Here is a 20801-nt window from a genome sequence, read left to right as displayed (position 1 = left end):
ATCCACCTGTTAGACCTGCTCAATAGCTATGTCTATCTGGCTAACTTAGATAAACAGAAAACTTTTAAATGTTGATCCCATAGTGTCCCAGTCTAAAGAATGATGGTTTAACTTTGATAGTAATTTCTGTTTTGAACATGTACACTGAAGTGAGTTGTTGTTGCCTGGCAGTGTGGCGGCAGGAGCAGCTAACTACATCAGTCCATGACTCCATGTAACTATATTACCCCATGAAAAACATCCTGAAGACTAAATATATGCTTGTATTTAAAGTAGTTGCTGTCAGCAGCGCACAAACAGAAGGGGACGCATAGGGACAGTAACTTTCAAATTGGCATGTGGGCGTACACTGGTGCACATCTGACGGCCCACGCCTATTTTATAACATATGCGTGAATGTTATAAAATAACCTGGCCACGCTCACATGTGAGCCAAATTTTAAGTGTAAATCGGGGGATTTTAAAAGGGCCATGTGCTGATGCAATTTCCAGTTTTACTAGTTTATCCCCAGTTTTCCCAGTTAAGAGACAGGTCCTCCAAACCCCTCCAAGTTTAGCAGCCTTCACTTCCCCCAGTTAGCCCCATTTCTTAAAACCCCACAGATCTGCCTATTTTCCTTTATTTTTTATATGTCATCGATAGCATGACAGGGAGGCTTGGCTCACTCCAGATTGTGTAATTATTTATGTGCATATCTCAGGTTCATGTCCTGAAACGCCCATGCCCTGCCCAGGCCACACCCACGGCCCACCCTTTTTTGAAACCTTCTGGGATGTGCAAACTCCGGTAGATACGTTTGTATCTCAGCAGCTTTTAAAATCTGCTCGGCGCGTGTGAGCCCAACATATTTGCACATCCCCTAATTAATGCACGTGCCGGGCTTTTAAAATTCACCTTTAAAAGTAACACTTTGCCAGTAACATGTAGGTTATAAAAGGTTTGGGCCTCTCCTCATTTACTTCCCATTTTCAAGATCCTTGGGGGAATATGAAACTTACCCTACCTTAAGAATCTGCAGCCGAGATGTTGAATTTGTTATGGTTAAAAAAAAAAATGTTAAGGAAATCGAGGGCTTGAGCAGATCTAGCAAGAGTTTTGTACCAATCTGTGCGTATGGCAGAAACATTTCATAAATCAGGTGTCATGTGTTCAGAGAAACACATTTTGAGATGAGACTACAGGGTTCTTGTATGGCAAGATGGACCACTGAGGAAATTAATGAGTAGATATACTTTCTAATCAAGTCTTATGTGGAATGCCTGCGATAAAAATGAACTGTATTACATGAATAATTGATCAAAACCATGACACATTACATGGGAAATAAAGTGAATTTATGTACATTGTATTGACAGTTTATGTTATCCTGTGACAGAAACATGACAGTATTTTGGTCACTCTGACTGCAATAACTTTTTGTCATGCAACACATACATAAGGTAAACCAATAAAATAGCCTGGTGCAGCAAATTTCATACCTAAAAATGTGAGCATTCACCAAACCAATCTGCCAGTGTTTTCCTGAGGTCCCACCCCCATTTATTAATGTGGATCCCATTAACATAAGAAATAAGATAATTAATCTTTTGCAGCTCACCAATCAGGCATTAGATCTTTCAAATCATTAGATGATGCTTACCTGGACCCCATACAAGTTCTCCTAATCCTATAAATATACTACCACAGTCCATTGATCAAGCTGAAGTGGAAAACAGCTAAAAGGCTCCCACCAAACTGTACAATTACTATCCTGAAAAATTAAATAAGAAAAAGCATATTCCATATATTCTTAAAAAAAAACACTATTAAATATTGAGGTCAATATTCAAAGGGATTAGTATGGATAATTTTCGAGATAACAGGCTAATCCAGAGATGTGAAAATTTCTGCACTCCTGGCTACATTTTGTCTGGCCAGAATTCATTCACCAGATAAAAAGAGGCAGTGATGGGGGCAGTTTCAGGGCCGGCCAAGCATTGATATTCAGCACTAGCCTGCTAAAGTTACCAGGGTGACTTTACTCAAGTGAATTAGCCAGGTCTATTCAGTGGATATCCACTGGATATCTGGGTAAAGTTACTTCAGTAACGTTACCTGGGTAATGTTCCTGCTCACTGACCGACTGATGTTGACCTCATAGTTCTGTGTTTTCCTTCTCATGGTCATTCATTACTCTGAGTGACAAAGTCTGGACAGCTATGCCAGAACACACAATGACTGATTGTTCATAAAAAGAATGCCACAATGAAAAAAAAGCATGCTCGGAAGAATTGACAGGGAAATTTTCAAATTCCATTTGCCTGGGTAAATACAAATCCTCCAAGGTAAAAGGACTCTGAACATTTTCTAGCTAAAAATACCCATGGGCTTCCACATCACGCATACATTTAGCTGGTTAAGGGGAGGCATTGGGTGGGATTAGGTAATAGTGCAGGTGCTTTGCATTTATAAATCTTTGTCTGCCATTTTCCAGTTAAATTAAGGCCCACATAAAAAGCAGATGCAAAGTCCACAGGTCAGTTATGTGCAATTTTCATGGGAAAGTATATGCAAAATTTCCCTTTGAAAATCTGTACAAAGTCAACTGGTGTAAAATACATATTTATTTATTTATGTATTTACTGGCTTTATATTCATATTGAGAAATTACTACTTACCTGATAATTTCCTTTTCTCTAAGGAGACAGGTTAATCTCCGACCAGTGGGTTATGCACGGTACATATACCGTGACAAAGCTGATGTCACGGTAATATGTACCCCTGCTCTGACATCAATCCACCAGTATTCTCTGCAAAAGTCAACTGTGGACATACTAACAATACTTGATTATAGCATAGACCTCTGGTTATGTGCTGATCTGAGCAGGAGGTGATTCCCTTGCGCTCACGTCTGTAATTGATTATTTCATCTATCCTGGTGTTCGTTGGAGCTCCTTTTTTTAGCAAGTGCAGTCTAAAGAAGCGAGCAGTTGTTCTATATCTTTGATGCAGGCCGAGGTATCCTGCAAAAATTAATATACCGGCTGACTATTAATATACCAGCTGACTGTGTGCCTTGTGCCGAGAGGTCGGCCTCTGAATAGAACGAGCCATCAGAAAATGAGTTGGGTGACAAACATGGCATTTGGATGTGATGGTTATTCTCCTTCTGGTTCATGAGAGTCTGAGTTGGGGGTAATTGGGGGGGGGGGGGGTTATGGAGCATACTATATTAATGTTTGTCCTACATTTGGAATGCAGAAAGAGTGCTTTCCAGCAAGGCCTTTGGGGGCCTTTGTTCCTTTTAGTATCAAGGTTTATACACGGTTGCCTGGGAAATGCCTTTGCATTTCTGGTTGGATATTGAGTCTAGTGCAACTTGGGACTCTATAATGTACATGGTTAAATGTGTTTCCCTAATTGTCAGGGACCTTTCTTTCCCCATTAAATGGAAATGTGTACTGCAGTTTGCCCGTAGGGCTGGTGCACAAATTTTATTCCTCCAGGAGACCCATCTGACAAATACAGAGCATGCAAAATTAAAACAAGGGTGGGTTGGTCAAGTATATTTTTCTTCGTATAATACAGGAGTAGAGGGGCTTGGATTTTAATTGACATACATCTCCCCTTAGTTGTGCATCGTCAGCAGGTAGATACTGAAGGGAGATATGTGACTTTGAACTGCACTTTATACTCTACCAACTTCACGCTGTATGGCCCTAATTTTGATCAGGTGAAGTTCTATGAGACGTTAGTGGATACTATAGCAATCTTTGGATATACTAAGCTCTGTATAGGTGGGTGGTGACTGGAATACCTGCCCTGATCCCTTATTGGACAAAACATCTCAATTGCGACTGAGGTCCCTTAGTGCTCCTAGCTCCCAGGGATTGATAGACCTTTCAACTCACTGATATTTGGTGCTTGCAACATCCTACTGAGCATGATTATTCCTATTACTTACTCCTCATGCCATAACATGTACAGTTGATTGAACTATTTCATGTGTACACCACTGTTTGTGTCTCGGGTTCAATATAGTAAAATCTTAGCATCTATTTATCAGATCATGCTCCGGTGGAAGCCTCTATAAATATATCCCTGCTTGTATGATCTAGTATTGACTGGATACAGATAATTTTAAATACTTGGGGATACATATTGTTAAAAATTATAAGGATTTGTATAATAAAAATTACTTGGGAACTATCAGTACTTTGAAACAGAAATTACAAGACTGGCAGGTCTTCCAATCTCTTGGGTAGGACAGATAAATCTGTTAAAATGAATGTTTTACCAAAACCATTGTATTTATTCCAGCATATACCATATTCTGTACCATTAAAGGTGTTTGATGAGTTACATGGCCATATGGCTAAATTCATATGGAGGGATAAAAAGCCATGAATCCATCTCCAACAGTTATGGATGCCTAAGCAGCAAGGGGGAATGGCATTAACCAATTTTAAAATTTATTATTGGGTGGCAAGATTGGTGTGCTTGAAGGCATGGGCTGGGCATGTGAATACACACTGGGTATCTTGGAGCAATCTCAGACAGAGTTGGCGGTGCTGGAACTGTTGCCATTTCTCCAAGTAGCCTCTTTGCTCTGGCGCAGTGTTAGTAGGGGTAGTCATATCTTGGCGTACACTCTGAAGGTGTGGACTCAGGTGCAGAAATGTCTAAACCTTCAAGGTGAGGCCTTCTCCCCTATATCCCCCATATATGGGAATGCTAAACTTTCTGGCTGCCCCTTCTCCAAAGAATTTAGGGAGTGGTGACTAGGGATGTGAATCGTTTTTTGACTATTTAAAAAAATCGTCAGATATTTTTTAAATCGTCAAAAATCGTTAGAGTCGCGATACAATAGAAATTCCCCCAATTTATCATGAAAAATCATAAATCGGGGGAGGGCAGGAAAACCGGCACACCAAAACAACCCCTAAACCCACCCCGACCCTTTTAAAACAATCCCCCACCCTCCCGAAGCCCCCCAAAATGTTTTAAATTACCTGGTGGTCCAGTGGGGGGGTCCCAGTGTGATCTCCTGCTCTCGGGCCATCGGCGCCATTTTGGCTGCCACTAATATAAATGGCGCCGATGGCCCGATTAAAAAAAACCCCACCCGACCCTTTAAAATTACCCCTTAGCCTCCCCCACTCTCCCGACCCCCCCCCCCAAACTTTCTACACATACCTGGTGGTCCAGGGGGGCCGCGGGAGCGATCTCCCATTCCCAGGCCATCAGCTGCGCTAAAAAAAATGGCGCCGGCGCTACCTTTGCCCTGTCACATGGTAAGGGCAAAGGGCCATCGGCGCCATTTTTTTTAGCGCAGCTGATGGCCTGGGAATGGGAGATTTCTCCCGTGGTCCCCCTGGACCACCAGGTATGTGTAAAAAGTTTTTTTTGGGGGGGGGGGGTCAGGAGAGTGGGGGAGGCTAAGGGGGTAATTTTAAAGGGTCAGGGTGAGTTGTTTTTTTTATCGGCGCGGGCCTCACTAAAAAAAATTAGTGATGTGAATTGGAATCGGAACCGATCCCAATTCACATCTCTAACGATCAGATTCCCCCCCCCCCCAGCCGAACCCGATCGTTAAAACGATCAGTCACACGATTCACATCCCTAGTGGTGACATCTGGGTCCTTTCAATATTGCCCAACTCTGGGACGAGGATAGTCTTTTAACTTTTAGTGATTTACAGGAGGAGTTTGAAATACTGGCTCCTTCTTTCTGTCTTTTTTTTTTTTTAAACAAGCAATCCCCAGTAGGGAGATATACTTCTATTATCTGCTGGAGATGGAGAATACTGGTGGGCTGATGTCAGAGCAGGGGTATATATATTGTGACATCAGCTTTGCTCCATCTCCATCTGCTGATAGACTTGCATAACCTACTGATCATGGATTAACCTGTTTAAATGCTATGAAATCCAGCTTTTCAACATGTTTCCGAGGTGGATTACAGCAAAGTCATATTCAAATCTACTATACAATAACCTTAAATCATAAACAATGTAAAATAATTAAAATCTTAAACTGTCAACAACCATCAAACATATAACAAACTAAACTAACCTGATAACAAACACAAAAAAGATTACAGTCTCAAGCCCTTAAGAAACATTAAACAGTTAATGGCTAAATGGCCATAAAACAAAAATGATTACATAAAATCCCCATAAATCAAGAGATGCAAAATAAAAAATCTGATACAACATAAAATACCAATAAATCCTTAAAAAATCATTTTTATGATGGTAGAAACTTTCAAAATATATCCTGAACAATCCAAAGTGATTCTCCATCTAAAATCAATCAAATACATATACTAATTCTATTAAAACAATCCAGTGATAGCTAGATGAATTACATCAATCTTTTAAATTCAACGAGCAAACAACTAAAAGCTATGTAAACAATCAAGTATTAACTGATTCTCTGAACTGGAGGAAATCATAAAGAAGATGGGCTTTAGCAGGAAGTGAAAGTAATAAAACAGGCTGAAAAAGAAAATGAGCTTCACCTCCTATGGGGCGGTGATCTGAAGGAGGGCTTCTGCAGAAGGTGTACGCAGCACTGGAAGGATGTATCTCACTTTTATTCAGTGCCTTACGTACCACATATAGCAACTTAAATTAGACCTGAAAATGAAACAGCAACCAGTGGAGGTTTTCAAGGAAAAGAACTAACATGCTCCCTCCTACTATTGTCCACTAGTAAGCCTGCAGTGAGTTTTGAAATAGCTGAAGTCTCTGATGAATAGCCCAGCCAGTAAAGGAGACACAGACTTTGCAAATAGGTGCATTGAAAACTGCCTCTTTAGGTGTTGATCTGTAAAAGGATTTCCATGCATAAACCTGGTTTATGCATGTAAATTACCTTTTGAAAATCAACCTGAGGCCAGTGAATGTAAAAAGACATGCATAACTTGATTACACATGTTCTTTTATGTGCACTCACAAGAGGCATCCTGGGCGGGGGTGGAGGGGAAGCTGGGGAAGGCAAAGGATTTACAAGCATACTTTAGGTATTCAAAATTATGCACATCAATCTACATGTATGAAGTTGCACTGCTTTGAAAATGCGGTCTAAAGTCTTATGCACATAAGTCTGCTTTGATAATTCATGAGAATGCACAGTACACTCACAAAGTTACATGGTGTAAATTGGGGCATGTAGATTTATGTGTATACTTTGAAAATAAAAAAATATTCACATAAATCCTTTCCCTGTCCCAACTCTGCCCTCCCAGAATGCATCTTGTGAAAAAGGGTAAAAGTTCATAAATAAATGAGTTACATATGTTCTTTTACATGCTATTAGCACTCATTCGATTTTCAAAAGGTGATTTATGCATATAAACCAAATTTTATGCACATAAATCCTTTAGAAATTCAGCTTCTTAGAATACAAGAAATTTCCATGGATCCACCATGGATGTTGACCAAAGCCTTCATTCAACATAAAAACATTTCTCTCAAACGTATAGAACCAATATAACAGCAGATTATATTGGTTATATATATATATATATATATATATATATATATATATATATATATATATATATATATAGTACCTGTTAGTATATATATGTGTATATATATATATATATATATATATATATATATATATAGTACCTGTTAGTATATATATGTATATATATATATAGGGTATATATATACTAAGGGTACTATGTTTATCAAGCACATAAAAAATGGGCAATATGCTAAGCTCCTACAATAGGATTAAAAATGTGCTATGTAGTGTCAATTCATATGCTGTAAAAAATACCATTCTTATGCATGTTCAATACGTAAATAGTATGGCAGTGACATCATTAGTCAAGACTATGCTATTACTAAAAAAGTCAGGAGTTAAATTTACTGCAGCCTCTTTATGCTGATGTTAAATGTTAGTGCACTGTCTGTGCATGACAGGGTCAACATATGAGCATTTAACAAGGAGTCCTTGCCCCCCCCCCTTAAGGGAGCGCCCTCTGCATGTGACCTGCATCCAACATACAGAATTCCCCAGCCCTTCCTACCACAGGTTCCGTTACACCCCCTAGAGCAGGAGTCGCCAACTCCGGTTTTCAAGAACCACAAACAGGCCGGGTTTTCAGGATATCCACAATAAATATGCATGAAATATATTTGCATACAACAGAGGCAGTGGTTGAAATTAGTTTGCAATCCTTCTCTATAAAAGTTTGAACATTTCTACTACTTCTACTATGGTCTTCCCTTTATTCATGTGGAATCCTAAGATGCTATATTAGCAAGGGGTGTGCAGGCCCAAACATTTCATGTCGTGTTGTTTCATGTCATCTGGGGGTACATTTCCATGTCATTTACTTTTTTTCCCCAACTTTTTTGTTTAGGTTTCAGAAATAGTGCACACTAAAATCGATAGAAGGAAAAACACTTTTTTTTCTATTGTTTCATTTTGAAAACAGCAAGACACAACTTACACAACATCATTGACATCACCTATGTCATTTAAAACGAAAGCACATACCTAATATTAGCCATAGCAAATGAAAGTTCTATGGACTTGGTTTCATTGTTGATATTAAGGAATAGCAACTGTCATCAGTATGTAAGTCACGGCTATGTGTTTCTGTTGCACTTGCTATTTTTTGTTTGAATGATTACCTGTATAAAAAATGTGCCTAGAACAATAGAACAAAATATAGGGTTTCTAAAGATGCCATCAAAAACATTTCTCTCTCCATGGATCTTGCGAGCGTTGATTTCATTGAATAGTTGCATCATAACAAAGGTATTGAAAATGATGGTGTAATGTTCGGAGGGAGGAGAGTGGAGTGGTGCATTCCTGCCATTGTCAATCGTAAACATTTTTTCACCTTAAAACAAAAGTAAAAGAAAATGTGTTTACTGTTCATTCATGCATTGAAACTGGCCATTTGCTGAACTCAAAGAGAAACATAATTAGTACTGTTATTAGTATGCCAATGATACAAGAAGATCTACAGCGCGGACTATTAAAATGCCGCAGAATTCTGAGGGAACAGACACATGAACCATGAAGATCTTACCTCAAGAGTACTACCTGTATTTCACATGCAGAATGTTTGTAATCTCACCTTAATTGATGTGAAGTATAAATAAATATAGCATATGGCAAAGAAATGTACCGCATATTACTAGATTCACTGCCTGATGCAAGGTCAAGGCATGCAGATCACATTGTCAGTCTCAAGGATGGAAGAAACCAATAGCTACAAACTTACAAGTGTAAATTCTATGCTGTCAATAGAATCCTTGGCAAAAAAAAAAATCATCAATAACAGGGAGGGATTGTCTAAGGAATCATTGTTGAGAAGCAGACAGTGAAGTTTACACTCTCCACATCAGGACCTGTACAAGGGTATTGGGCACTCTAAGCAAACCACGACCAGCTTTTCCATTACATGAACTAGGCAGTTGCCTAGCATGCCAAAGTTTGGGGGCTGGAAAAATCCCAGAAACATCTGGGTGTTGCCCACCCAATTTTAAGTAACCCCTAGTATTACCAGATCTGCCTCACTATTCAACAACAGTGACAGCTGAGCCAAAGAACTCCTACTGTCTTTCTCTTGCCAAATCTCTCTTCACATCTGATTGGATTGGAGCTGTCAAGAAATGCTCCCATCCATTGCTGGTTCAGTCTCTCACTGCCCTCCTCCTCACTACCAGGTTGGGCTGCTCCCACATGGCTAGCGAGTGTGGCCACAAACTGCTGTTTTCCCCACCTTCTCCTTTTGTCTCCGCCAATAGGTAAGTTGAGGCAGGGGAAAGGAGCACAGGACTAAAAATTTGCCTTGGGTGTCTGATACTCTTCTACCAGCCCTGAGCCTTGCACTCCAAACACTAACATATAGAGCCATAGGTCACACCTTCTTCTGAGATTCTGATAAACTCAACAATCACGATGACCCCCCAAAAACACCCCCCACAGAACAATCCTGTATAAACACATAAAGGGACATAGGATGGAGAATTTTCAAAAATAATTTATATGGGTAAAAAAGTTTATTGAAAACGGTTCACTGTAAAAACACCTAAAAGTACCAGCTTAAAGGAAATGTGATTTCCCTTGAGAAGTGGTCGAAAGCCTATAGGTAAAAATACCCATGACTTTGAGCCAACATGCATAGTTTTGAAAATTATTCCCATACTTTTAAATATTGAACTGTGTGTGTGTGTGTGTGTATATATATATATATATATATATATATATATATATATATTTATTTATAAAATTTATTATTGGCATTTGATATTCTGCTTCTTACCATGAATAGCTGCAAAACGGATTACAATAAATTTAAAGGAGGTAACAGTAGTGTTAAATCAACAATATTGGTTGAAGATCTACATATATTGTATCTATCTATATATATATAATGACACATTTAAAGGTGAAATTTAGAAGGCGGACGCACGTCAAATTGGGAGACGGGCACGCATCTAGCACATGCGCGAGTCCACTTAATTTGTAAGCCTCCCATATATGTGTACAAGTACCGATGCATGAATATCTCGCATCAGGAATACAAAGTTGGAACATGGGTAGGGCTTGGGCATTCTGGACCGGGACCAAGAGATATTTATGCATGTAGCTATGCGTTTGGGTGCGCTTCCAGGTATATTTCAGTGCAAAGTTACTTTTGCTATGGATGAGGTATAAATCTAAAACTATTTCCAGGTATTTGAGAAGTGCTTAAGGGATCTGGGGTTACTTGGGTGAATGCAGGTTAAAGAACCAGGGGGGGCTTGAGGACTTAGGTATAGACTGGGCAAACTGATGGATGAACTGGTAGAACTGGCCTGGAAGTGCACCTGTTATAAAATTCCCTCACTTGCGCGTCTGAAAGCTGACAATTCGCTGCTGTGGGCGTATCACCTTAAAATTAGGAGCACACATACATGTGCCAGGGCTATTTTATGACATGTGCACAGATGTGCATGCATGATATAAAATTGTAGCACATCTGGTCACGTGTATATATGCGCCTGTGTGCAGTTTTAAAGTTACCGTCATATTTCTGAAAATCATGTCACAATGTCTGATGAGTCATCTGTATTTTGGTGGTAGACTGGAAAATAAAATCAAGTAAGAGATAACATTTATAAATTAAAAGAAATCTATACCACATTTGCTGAACTTCATCTCTGAAATGAATAACTGGCTGGGACGTTTCCTTATATTACCCACTTTTGTAATCTTTTGTAATCTCAGAAACAGTGATGACTTTTTCCATTACTAGGCAGGTGAAGTAACATAAAACCCTGCAAAACAATTACTTAGAACCTATACAGTAAATGTCCCATACCGAAATATCATGAACTTCCAGAACTCAAACAGCAACAACCCTTCCTATGACAAGGAAGCAAATCAAATTTTATACTAGGACATTGAACAATATTACTATTCTTCCCAGCTGGGAAAAGGAGTGACCTAGTGGTTAGAGTAATGGGCTGAGAAGAGAGGAAAGCAATAGACCAACACTCCTGCTGACCTTGAGCAAGTCACTATCTCCCATTACCTCAGGAACCCAGTTAGATTATAAACTGTTTGGGGAAGAGCCTTTTTTCGTACCTGAATTTAAAAAATGCTGTAAGTTGCCTTGAACATTTTTTTGGAAAGGCAGCCTAAAAAGTGATATTTATTATTAGCAATATATCTCCTGTGAAGAAAACAGAATGAGCTACAGCACACAATAAAAGCCTCACAAAATACAGAGTAAGTAATCACAAATTACAAACAGAAGTATGAGATTAAAATGGAACTCTTGTGCATTCCAACCTTACCCTCTTCCCTGCAAGACAGTAAGGAAGGGGAGGCTGGATTAGGGATCAAAATGTGTCTCTCTTGGTCTGCTCTGTACTCTGCCTGTTTCAGTCTCTCCCTCTCCGCACCTGTTCCCTGCAGTTGCTTCTCTGCCACCTAAGATTTTGACGTTAACCAAGTCATCCAGCAGAACCCCCTGTGTGCTCATGCATAGAAATCCCTGGTGCCACCTCCAAAATTGTTGCACTCTAGGCTCTGCTGCCCATTGTTTTAATTCTGCTTAGAATTCATGCTTTGCAAATGCACGTCCCATTTGTTTTGCCATACTATAAATTCAGTATAAATTGCTGCAGAGTGATCTCAGGGATGACATTTTTATTAAAAAATAAATATGTTGAGGTCCATATTCAGACACAGCCTGGATATAAAAGTTGGCCGGATAAACTTATCCAGCTAACTTTAGAGGTATATTCAAGAGTGCAGTCGCACTCTTGAATCTAGATGGCTATCTTAAAGTTAGCCAGATAACTATAGCTGAATAACATTAGGAGAGCTATATGGCCTGACCAGACTTAATGGGTCATTTTGTAAAGCTTATCGCATGCGATAGCTTGCTAGGGGTGGAGTTGGGGCGGTGAGGGGAGGAGTTGGGGCGGCATCAGGGCGGACACCGCGATGTCTTCACTGGTGGCGATAAGGTAAGCCACGTTATCATCGCCAGTAGCGCGCCCAATAGCACTACCTTTCACGGTGGTGCTATTGGGTGCGAAAGCCGGCAATAACACCGTGGTGGTGCGATGGCTGCCGGCTTTCGCAGGCCCGCCCCCCCCTTTGCCCCTCAGTCCCCGTTACCACTGGATTCACCATTCTGCGATAGAATGGTGAATCCAGGCCTTAGCTAGCTAAGGGGGGTCATTTTCGTAGTGTATCGCTGCAGGCTATCGCAGGCCCGCCCCCTGTTACCGCCGGATTTTCTAAGGTCTGCGACCTTAGAAAATCGAGGCCTAAGTCATCCAGTTAACTCTGAATATTGGAGTTAGGAAGTTAACTTAGCTAACTCAACTCCTCCCAGTTATGCCCAGAGAATGCCTGTAACTTATCTGGCTAGAATTTAGCTGGATATGTGCCCAAACATTCATTTAGCTGGCTAACTTTTGAATATGGACCTCATAAGGCCTATAGTCAAGGGGGGAACAATTTTGTTAAGGGATTTATCCAGATAGATTGTCCTACAACATGGGCTATTGATTGTAAAAATGTACAAAAATTGTATGCTTGAGAAAGTAGAAAGAAGACCATGAGTTAAGAACAACAGAAAAAGAAAACCAGGCAAAGTAATATTTTGAGGAGAAAAACATTTATTTCTCACCAGAGATCTGGGATGAGCATACTTTGAAAAAGTGGCTACAGTTAAGGAAGTGGCAGTTCAGAAAATAATGTATTCTGCAATTGGTTAGTATCAGTGCTGGTGCAAAGATGTTCAGCTGCCTAGGCAGTGATGTCACCCTACCAAGTGATCTCTCTTTCCCTCCGCAATCACGCCAATCTACACATCATGCCACATGACTCGTTCACTTTCAAAAATGGTGCCCTCATATCGACTGCGGCACCCTGCCCACTTCCGGCCCCCTAGGCAGCTGCCTAGTCCACCTAATGCCTTCCGCTGGCCCTGGTTACTATTCATTCTGCAAAAAAAAAAATACTAGAAAAAATACAGCGATCCATAATCAGTGTGTTTGTCCGGCTAATAGGGAGATATACTAAATCATTGCGGGGGTATCCTCACGATATTTGGCCCTTCTTGACAACACTATATTGTGGCTGTACTGTGGCATGATTTTTTTATCATGGCACAAAAACGAGGTACAGGGCTTTCCTGCACAATGGTGGGAGGTAGCTAAATTAGGTCGATAGCTTTAGAAGCATCAAAAAACAGTCCTAAAGTTAGCCAGGTAAACTTATTTGGTTAAGTTTAAGACAATACAAAGAGTCACATCAAGTTGTTAAAACATCAATGAATAACACACCACCCTTTTATATCCACATTAAATGTAGTTGTTTGCAATATTATCACCAATGGAGCACCATATTAAGCACTACCAATCTCTTTGACCTTCATTGCTTTACTTCTAATCATAGGTCCAAGTTCCCAGTTTTTTAATTTTTTTATGATTTTCTTTGCAAATAAAATTCACTTATCTTGTTTCACTTGCTGGATTCATCAAAGCAATGAAGGTCAAAGAGACCGGTCTTAATATGATGGTCCATTGGTGATAATATTGCAAACAACTACATTTAAGGTGGTAAGTTTAAGACAGCCAGATATGTTCAGTGATGCGCCCATGCCACTGCCTATACCAGCTAGTTAGCAGGATACGTTTATTCAGCTAACATTTTTAGCTAGCCAGCGGATGAATATAATTACAGAATCTAATACTTGGCATTATGTGTTCTTTTTGCTGAATTTACTGCTCCAAGTTGATTTTTTAAGCTCAGGTGCCACACACAGCCAAATTGCAAACCATGTTATTTGCACTCAGGTTCATGCTGCCCATCTTTATTAACAGTAAGTATTCCATAGTCAGAATCTTGTTTTTTTTATGACCAACATTTTAAAACATGTATGTGGGACTTGATCATTTATTCCTTCTTTCTAAAGAAGAATATCTGAACAATGGATGGGGCTTGTAACCATGGATCCTGCCCTCTAAAATGCAAACACTATCCTGGAAACCATTTTCAACAACCAGGGGCTTCACAGATTTCATTCACTTTTATAATTTTGTTGACTTTAAGGCTGTGCTCCTACACACTTTATTAATAATAATAATAATAATAATAATAATAATAATAATAATATTCAAGAATCTTTGGAATTAATAAAACATGTTTTCTCTTCTCTTACAACGACCATGTCTGGAAAGAAAATTATGCCCTTATTCATATTCACTGCCGATATATCTGCAGAAACAGAAACAAAATGTTCAGGCTACCACTGCAAAAATGCAAATGGCTTGGACTGCAGTTGTGCCTAATGTATTCGGCATACCCACCTGTACATGAGATGGTTCAGGGACAACATCTACCAAGCCAGAACAATTATGTTCCGTAATACTTATTTTTCTCTTACCTACGAAAAGCAGGGTAAATATGAGAGTGAGCTGGTACACTGCATGCCCCAGAATGTTTTTCATCATAGTACGTGAAATAAGAGGCTTGTTTCTCCCATATGGTTTCCGCAGCAGTAGAGACTCTGTTGGAGGTTCAGTAGCCAGAGCAAGAGAGGCAAAAGTGTCCATAATAAGATTGACCCACAACATCTGGACAGCCTTCAGCGGGGAGTCCTTAATAAATGAAAAGAAAACTACTGTAAAAAATCTGCTTTCACTGTAAGGCAATCCAGTCCTGGAGACATACCCAGCCAGTCTAGTTTTCAGGGAATCCATAATGAGTATACATGAAACGGATTTCTGCACACCTGGTCTCCAATGTAGGCAAATCTATTTCATGCATACTCCTTGTAGATATCCAGAAAATTAGACTGATTAAGTATGCCTTCAAGACTGAGCTGAGAAACACTGCAGTAAAGAACAGGGTTTTAGTAGTGACTCCCTGGCAGTATAGCACGTCTTTTTCTGCTAGCACTGTATTTTAATTTGGAGTACTATAACGTAGGGAAGGAGGTACAATAGTAACAATTCCCACTCCACTTATCACCATGAACTGCTATTGCCAGTATGAATCAGCAGCACCAACACTCTCCATGGTACAAGCAAGAGCTGGATATGCCACCAGTGAAACTACTTAATAATTATACCTAAAGTCATTGGGTTCTGGTATTTAGTAAGAGAACATAAACTATGTTTACACAAACACTATCAAATGTGTTGTAACTTCTGCATAACAGTGAAAGTACATTCCATCCTGTTAGTTCTCATAATCACAAACAGAATGCTATTGTTCTATTTTTCTGTAAAACAGCAGGAGAACTGTAGATCTGATCTGGGATAAAGATTTAAGTAAGCTTATATTGCTTAAGCCTGCATAGTTAATTAAATTTATAATCATTACCTCAATTTTATACACTTAATTTGTCTTCCAAGAAAACCTTTACTAATATAAAATTAAGACAACACTATTTTTTCTTGTGCAACTGAGTAGCCTGCACTCCAAAATGCTCTGACATGTATTCATAGATTCCTCTGAGCATACATGTAGATAAACTAGTCATAAAGTTAAGAACATATGAGCATAAGAAGGTCCAGGCAGGGTTAGCCCATTGGTCCATCAAATCCAGGGCCCTGTTTCCGACACTGGCCAGTTCAGATCACTTGTAAGTACCTGTAAGATCCTAATGGGGAGATCCATTCCCTGTTACTCATTCCTAGAAGTAAAAGGAGGCAATCCCCATATCTAACTGTTAATGGACCTATCTTCCAGAAGTTTGTCCAAACCTTTTTTTTAAAACCCAGCTATACTATTAACCTTGACCATTTGCCTCCTCAGCTTAATTGTGTGTTGTGGCAATAAACTTTGTTAAATTTGGGGCGGATTTTCAGAGCCCTGCTCGCGTAAATCCGCCCAAAACCGGGCGGATTTACGCGAGCAGGGCCCTGCGCGCCGGGAAGCCTATTTTACATAGGCCTCCCGGCGCGCGCAGAGCCCCGGGACTCGCGTAAGTCCCGGGGTTCTCGGAGGGGGGCGTGTCGGGGGCGTGTCGGGGGGGCGGGGCCCGGTCGTCGCGGCGTTTCGGGGGCGTGTCGGCAGCGTTTTGGGGGCGGGTACGGGGGCATGGCTACGGCCCGGGGGCGTGGCCGCGCCCTCCGTACCCGCCCCCAGGTCGCGGCCCGGCGCGCAGCAGGCCCGCTGGCGCGCGGGGATTTACGTCTCCCTCCGGGAGGCGTAAATCCCCCGACAAAGGTAAGGGGGGGTGTAGACAGGGCCGGGTGGGTGGGTTAGGTAGGGGAAGGGAGGGTAAGGTGAGGGGAGGGCAAAGGAAAGTTCCCTCCGAGGCCGCTCCGATTTCGGAGCGGCCTTGGAGGGAACGGGGGGAGGCAGCGCGGCTCGGCGCGCGCAGGCTATACAAAATCGATAGCCTTGCGCGCGCCGATCCAGGATTTTAGTGGATACGCGCGGCTCCGCGCGTATCTACTAAAATCCAGCGTACTTTTGCTTGAGTCTGATGCGCAAGCAAAAGTAGGCTGATCGCGCTTCTTTTAAAATCTACCCCTTTGTTTTTAAGTCTGCTTTCAGTTAGTTTAATGATGTGTCCCACCCCTTTTTAATACTATTTGAAAGGGTAACCATTCCCCATTAATGTGTTCCACATCATTCATGATTTTACAAACTTCTCTCATATCCCTTCTCAATCGCCTTTTCTCCAAGCTGAAGAGCCCTAACCTATTTAGCCTTTCTAAATAAACTGTGCATTATAGACAGTCCATCACACACGAGTTATTTATTTATTTATTTATTTATTTAAAATATTTCTATACCGGCCTTCATGAAAGGGATTCATATCAGGCCGGTTTACATGAAACAAGGGAAAAAACCAAGTAACTATAAATAGGAAAGGTGTTAGATGAAGAATGGATGCTATTGCTTTGTAAGTTATAAAATCTGCTGCTCTTGTGATTTGATTTCCAATGCATGACAATAACCACTAGAAGGAGCTATTTGATCACATAAACTGAGTGGGAGATATCTGTTAGGGTCAATTACTACTTTGGATGTGATTTGTTAAACTGTACATCATTTTATAAAAGCAACTAGAAGACTATAAATATGTATAAATATACATAAACATATAAATTATGTTTTAGCTTAAAATCCCAGCTGTATATCTTCACCTGATTTGGTCAGTTCTAAGGATGCTTCTCTTAAATTGTAGCTAGCAAGTGGTTCGTTTTTCCCTAGAAACACTTTTACCTATTTCAGAATCCATAGGGGTAATTTTCAAAAGAATATACATGCGTAAAAGTAGCATCAGTTATCCTCCCTGCACGTAAATGGGCTTTTTCAAAAGCCCATTTACGTGCAGGGAGGATAACTTTAAAAGAATTGCATGCGAGCCCATATATTCGCACACATATGGACTCGTATGCACTTCTGCATGATTTTTATACATTTACATGTGTACGATACAAAATTCACATTAATTTAACATGTACATTTCACATTTACATTGGTGTACATTTGCGTGAGACTTTCCGTTTGCTCACATCTTTGTGCATGAAGCATACATATGTATGCTTCCATGACATGCAATTTTCAATTCTTCCAGGGTGGATTTATTCAGCCATGCCACCACCAACAAGACAGTCCAACTTCTTTGCCATGGATGTTGCCCGCTTGGCATCCCTGGTGGTGGAGCACAAGAAGGTGCTATTCCCCATCCAGAGAGTCAGGAAGAACCTCTAGAAGAACAAGAAGCATATCTTTAACTACCAGGCATCATACCCAAGTGGGGTAAGTAGCTGGCAGGTAGAAGGGGTGAGGGCAGGTTAGGGTGTACATTAGGAGGGGCAACAGGTGTCTGTGAGTGGGGCAGTTTAAAGTGTGCATGGGCGGTCATTAGGGGGGCCCCCAAAGTGGCCTACAAGTAGGGCAAGAGTCAATAGATGTCCATTAATAGCATTATCAATGTACATGTGTTGCCAAGGTAATACAATGCAAGAGTGAAATTGTAGGCAAGAATAACTAAAGCAATAGTAACAAATATAGTAAAGCTGCAATTATGAGCTAGAATTTCCTATGGGACATGTATTAGATTGAATGATGGTTCCAACTGCAGAGATTAGACGATGTCCTATGGTTCCTGTTACTCCTAAAGCTGTGTGCTCTCCGGAAAGGGATATTCCCACTGGCTGGACTGCCCAGCTTGCTTCCTTAAGAAAAGGGGGTACCATGGCAGTTCATAGAGTGTCCATCTCATGGGGTTATTTGGGGCCTGGTGGCAGCACATCATTTCTATATGTATTAAGGGAATGCAAAGAGCCATGCACTCACTCTGGACATCAGTAGAATACATATATGCATACCAGTATGCAGGTCACAGTAGCAGCTACAGTGCACAATAAACTTTATAATCTATTTCACTCTATAGATTGAGGACCTGAAGGAGGCCCGGGAGCTGTGGCGAAAACAGTGGAGGTGGCTGGATCAGGCAAGATGGAGCTGGAGGTAGGATCTTGATAAGGCCATCAAAGAGATGTTCACACGGTCTATGCCCTGTTTCTATCAACAGCCGTATCCAGCCTCTGCCTGGAGTGTAAACAAACTCTCGTTTTGACTTTGGAATGTCTTGGGGTCATGAGCAGCACTGTCAGGAAGTGTAACTTGAAGGCACCTTCAGGCCTTGCTGGAAACCCTTCAAGGTGTTTTAACCCAAATAAAAGTATATGGCCCCTATACCAGGGGTGGGCAAACTATGGCCTATGGGCCAAAACCGGTCCATCTCTCCCATCTTTCTGGCCCGCCTACCTCACACTTATTTGCCATAAGATCCAGCCCATTGCCCCAGTTAAAAAAAAGTCTTCTGTTCCATAGCATATGCATCAAACCTCCCCAGAACAACACATATGAACCAATAGTAGGCACGCATTCTGATGACATCTCCTGAATAGGAGGGGGAGAGGGAGTACTAGTGGGGAGAGAAAAGAGTGGGAGAGGGGAGGGAAAAGAGTGGGAGAGGGGAGAGAACACTGAATGGAAAGTTTAAAGGGGAAAGTGTACCCTCCCCTACATACACACCACTACCACTATCCTCATACATTCCCCAGCAGTCCCTGCACACATATACTGCACACACATCTCATAACCTCCCTCTACCCACACACACCCTTTCACTCTAGGAAGCTACACCTCACTATAGCCCTCCCCACTGAGTCACACACACACATATCTCCATCTCCACATATCTCCAACTGCAAGACACCTGGAGCTTCTATATCACTCATATGCAGGTCATGGAATCATAAAACACACTTGTTGAAGCTACCATGCAATTCTAAACTTGTTCAGTTATAATTTTGATTAACCCTCTCAATCCTTCACAGGTCATGTGCCTGGGGTTCTACCGTTTACATGCACATGTGTGTTAATTTTAGTGCATATACACTAACATTTTTAGAGACTGTTTTAGCGTGCATGTTAACCTTAATGCATAGGACCCTTCTGCTCTGTATTCCTCTTAACAACACCCCTTTCCACTGGCTAATTCCAAGAACACTGAACCCTTACTATGTAAATGTGTAAAACACATAAGCGTGAGTCCCCACAGTTTTAAAAAGGACTGCGCCTGGGATTCCTCTGAGTATGCACCATTGTCTATCACTTTAGATGGTAAGCACTATAGGTCTTCTGATTCATCTAATTTGTGCCTATAAATGAAGCTGAATAGCTATTCAGGATGGCCGGAGAATACAAAAATTTGCTATTCACAGCCAGAGCAGAGGTTGTGCAGGAGATTGAAAGATGGTGAATTGGGCACATATGATTATTTGGGTCACTCTGCTCTGAGCTGCAGAATGTATTCACTGCCTCATTTTCCTATACATAAGCCAGATTATTCTTTTTCAGTCACACAAAGTACCTCAGGTGATGGTAGCTTCCTATAGAGAGGGGAAGAAGCCACATTAAGTGTACACCAGGCTGTAATACCAACATTTATTTATTTGTATCAAGAGCTGTAGATCTCTTTATTGTTCTAAGTGGGTATGATTTAAGGGCACACTGCAACTCTAGGTCCCTGATTAAGTGCACCATTGGCCTGCTGAAAAATCATTTTCACACCGCGACAACATCAGTGGCATCATAACACTTGCACCAGTGAAGAGCAGTAAGACACTCATTGTATGCCACATGTTATAAGACACTGTGCCTGTCAGTGCCTTCCCTGACCCAGGAAACTGCTGCAGAGGCACAAGATGTGGACACGCAGAGGAGTTAGCTAAGAATAAAGAAAGGGTACTGTAAGTGCAGCATCCTGGAGAGCTTGCATAGTGTCTCAGTACTTCAGCTAA

The 20801-nt window shown here is 40.9% G+C and overlaps 1 protein-coding gene across 1 annotated transcript in view; it reads right to left on the bottom strand.

Moving 5' to 3' along the window:
• Positions 1–20801, bottom strand: part of ATP2B2 (ATPase plasma membrane Ca2+ transporting 2) — a 1801891-nt gene that overhangs the window by 90680 nt on the left and 1690410 nt on the right. The window contains exons 22-23 of the mRNA XM_029600768.1: positions 14909–15122; positions 8637–8848 (exon numbers count right to left, since the gene is read on the bottom strand). Of these exons, the coding sequence (XP_029456628.1) occupies positions 8637–8848; positions 14909–15122 (426 nt within the window). The remainder of the gene's footprint in view (positions 1–8636; positions 8849–14908; positions 15123–20801) is intronic.

Source organism: Rhinatrema bivittatum, chromosome 4 (assembly GCF_901001135.1).
Source record: "Rhinatrema bivittatum chromosome 4, aRhiBiv1.1, whole genome shotgun sequence".
Classification (NCBI taxonomy): Eukaryota; Metazoa; Chordata; class Amphibia; order Gymnophiona; family Rhinatrematidae; genus Rhinatrema; species Rhinatrema bivittatum.
The sequence above is the reverse complement of the archived record's forward strand: the minus strand, read 5'-3'. Positions and strand labels throughout refer to the sequence as shown.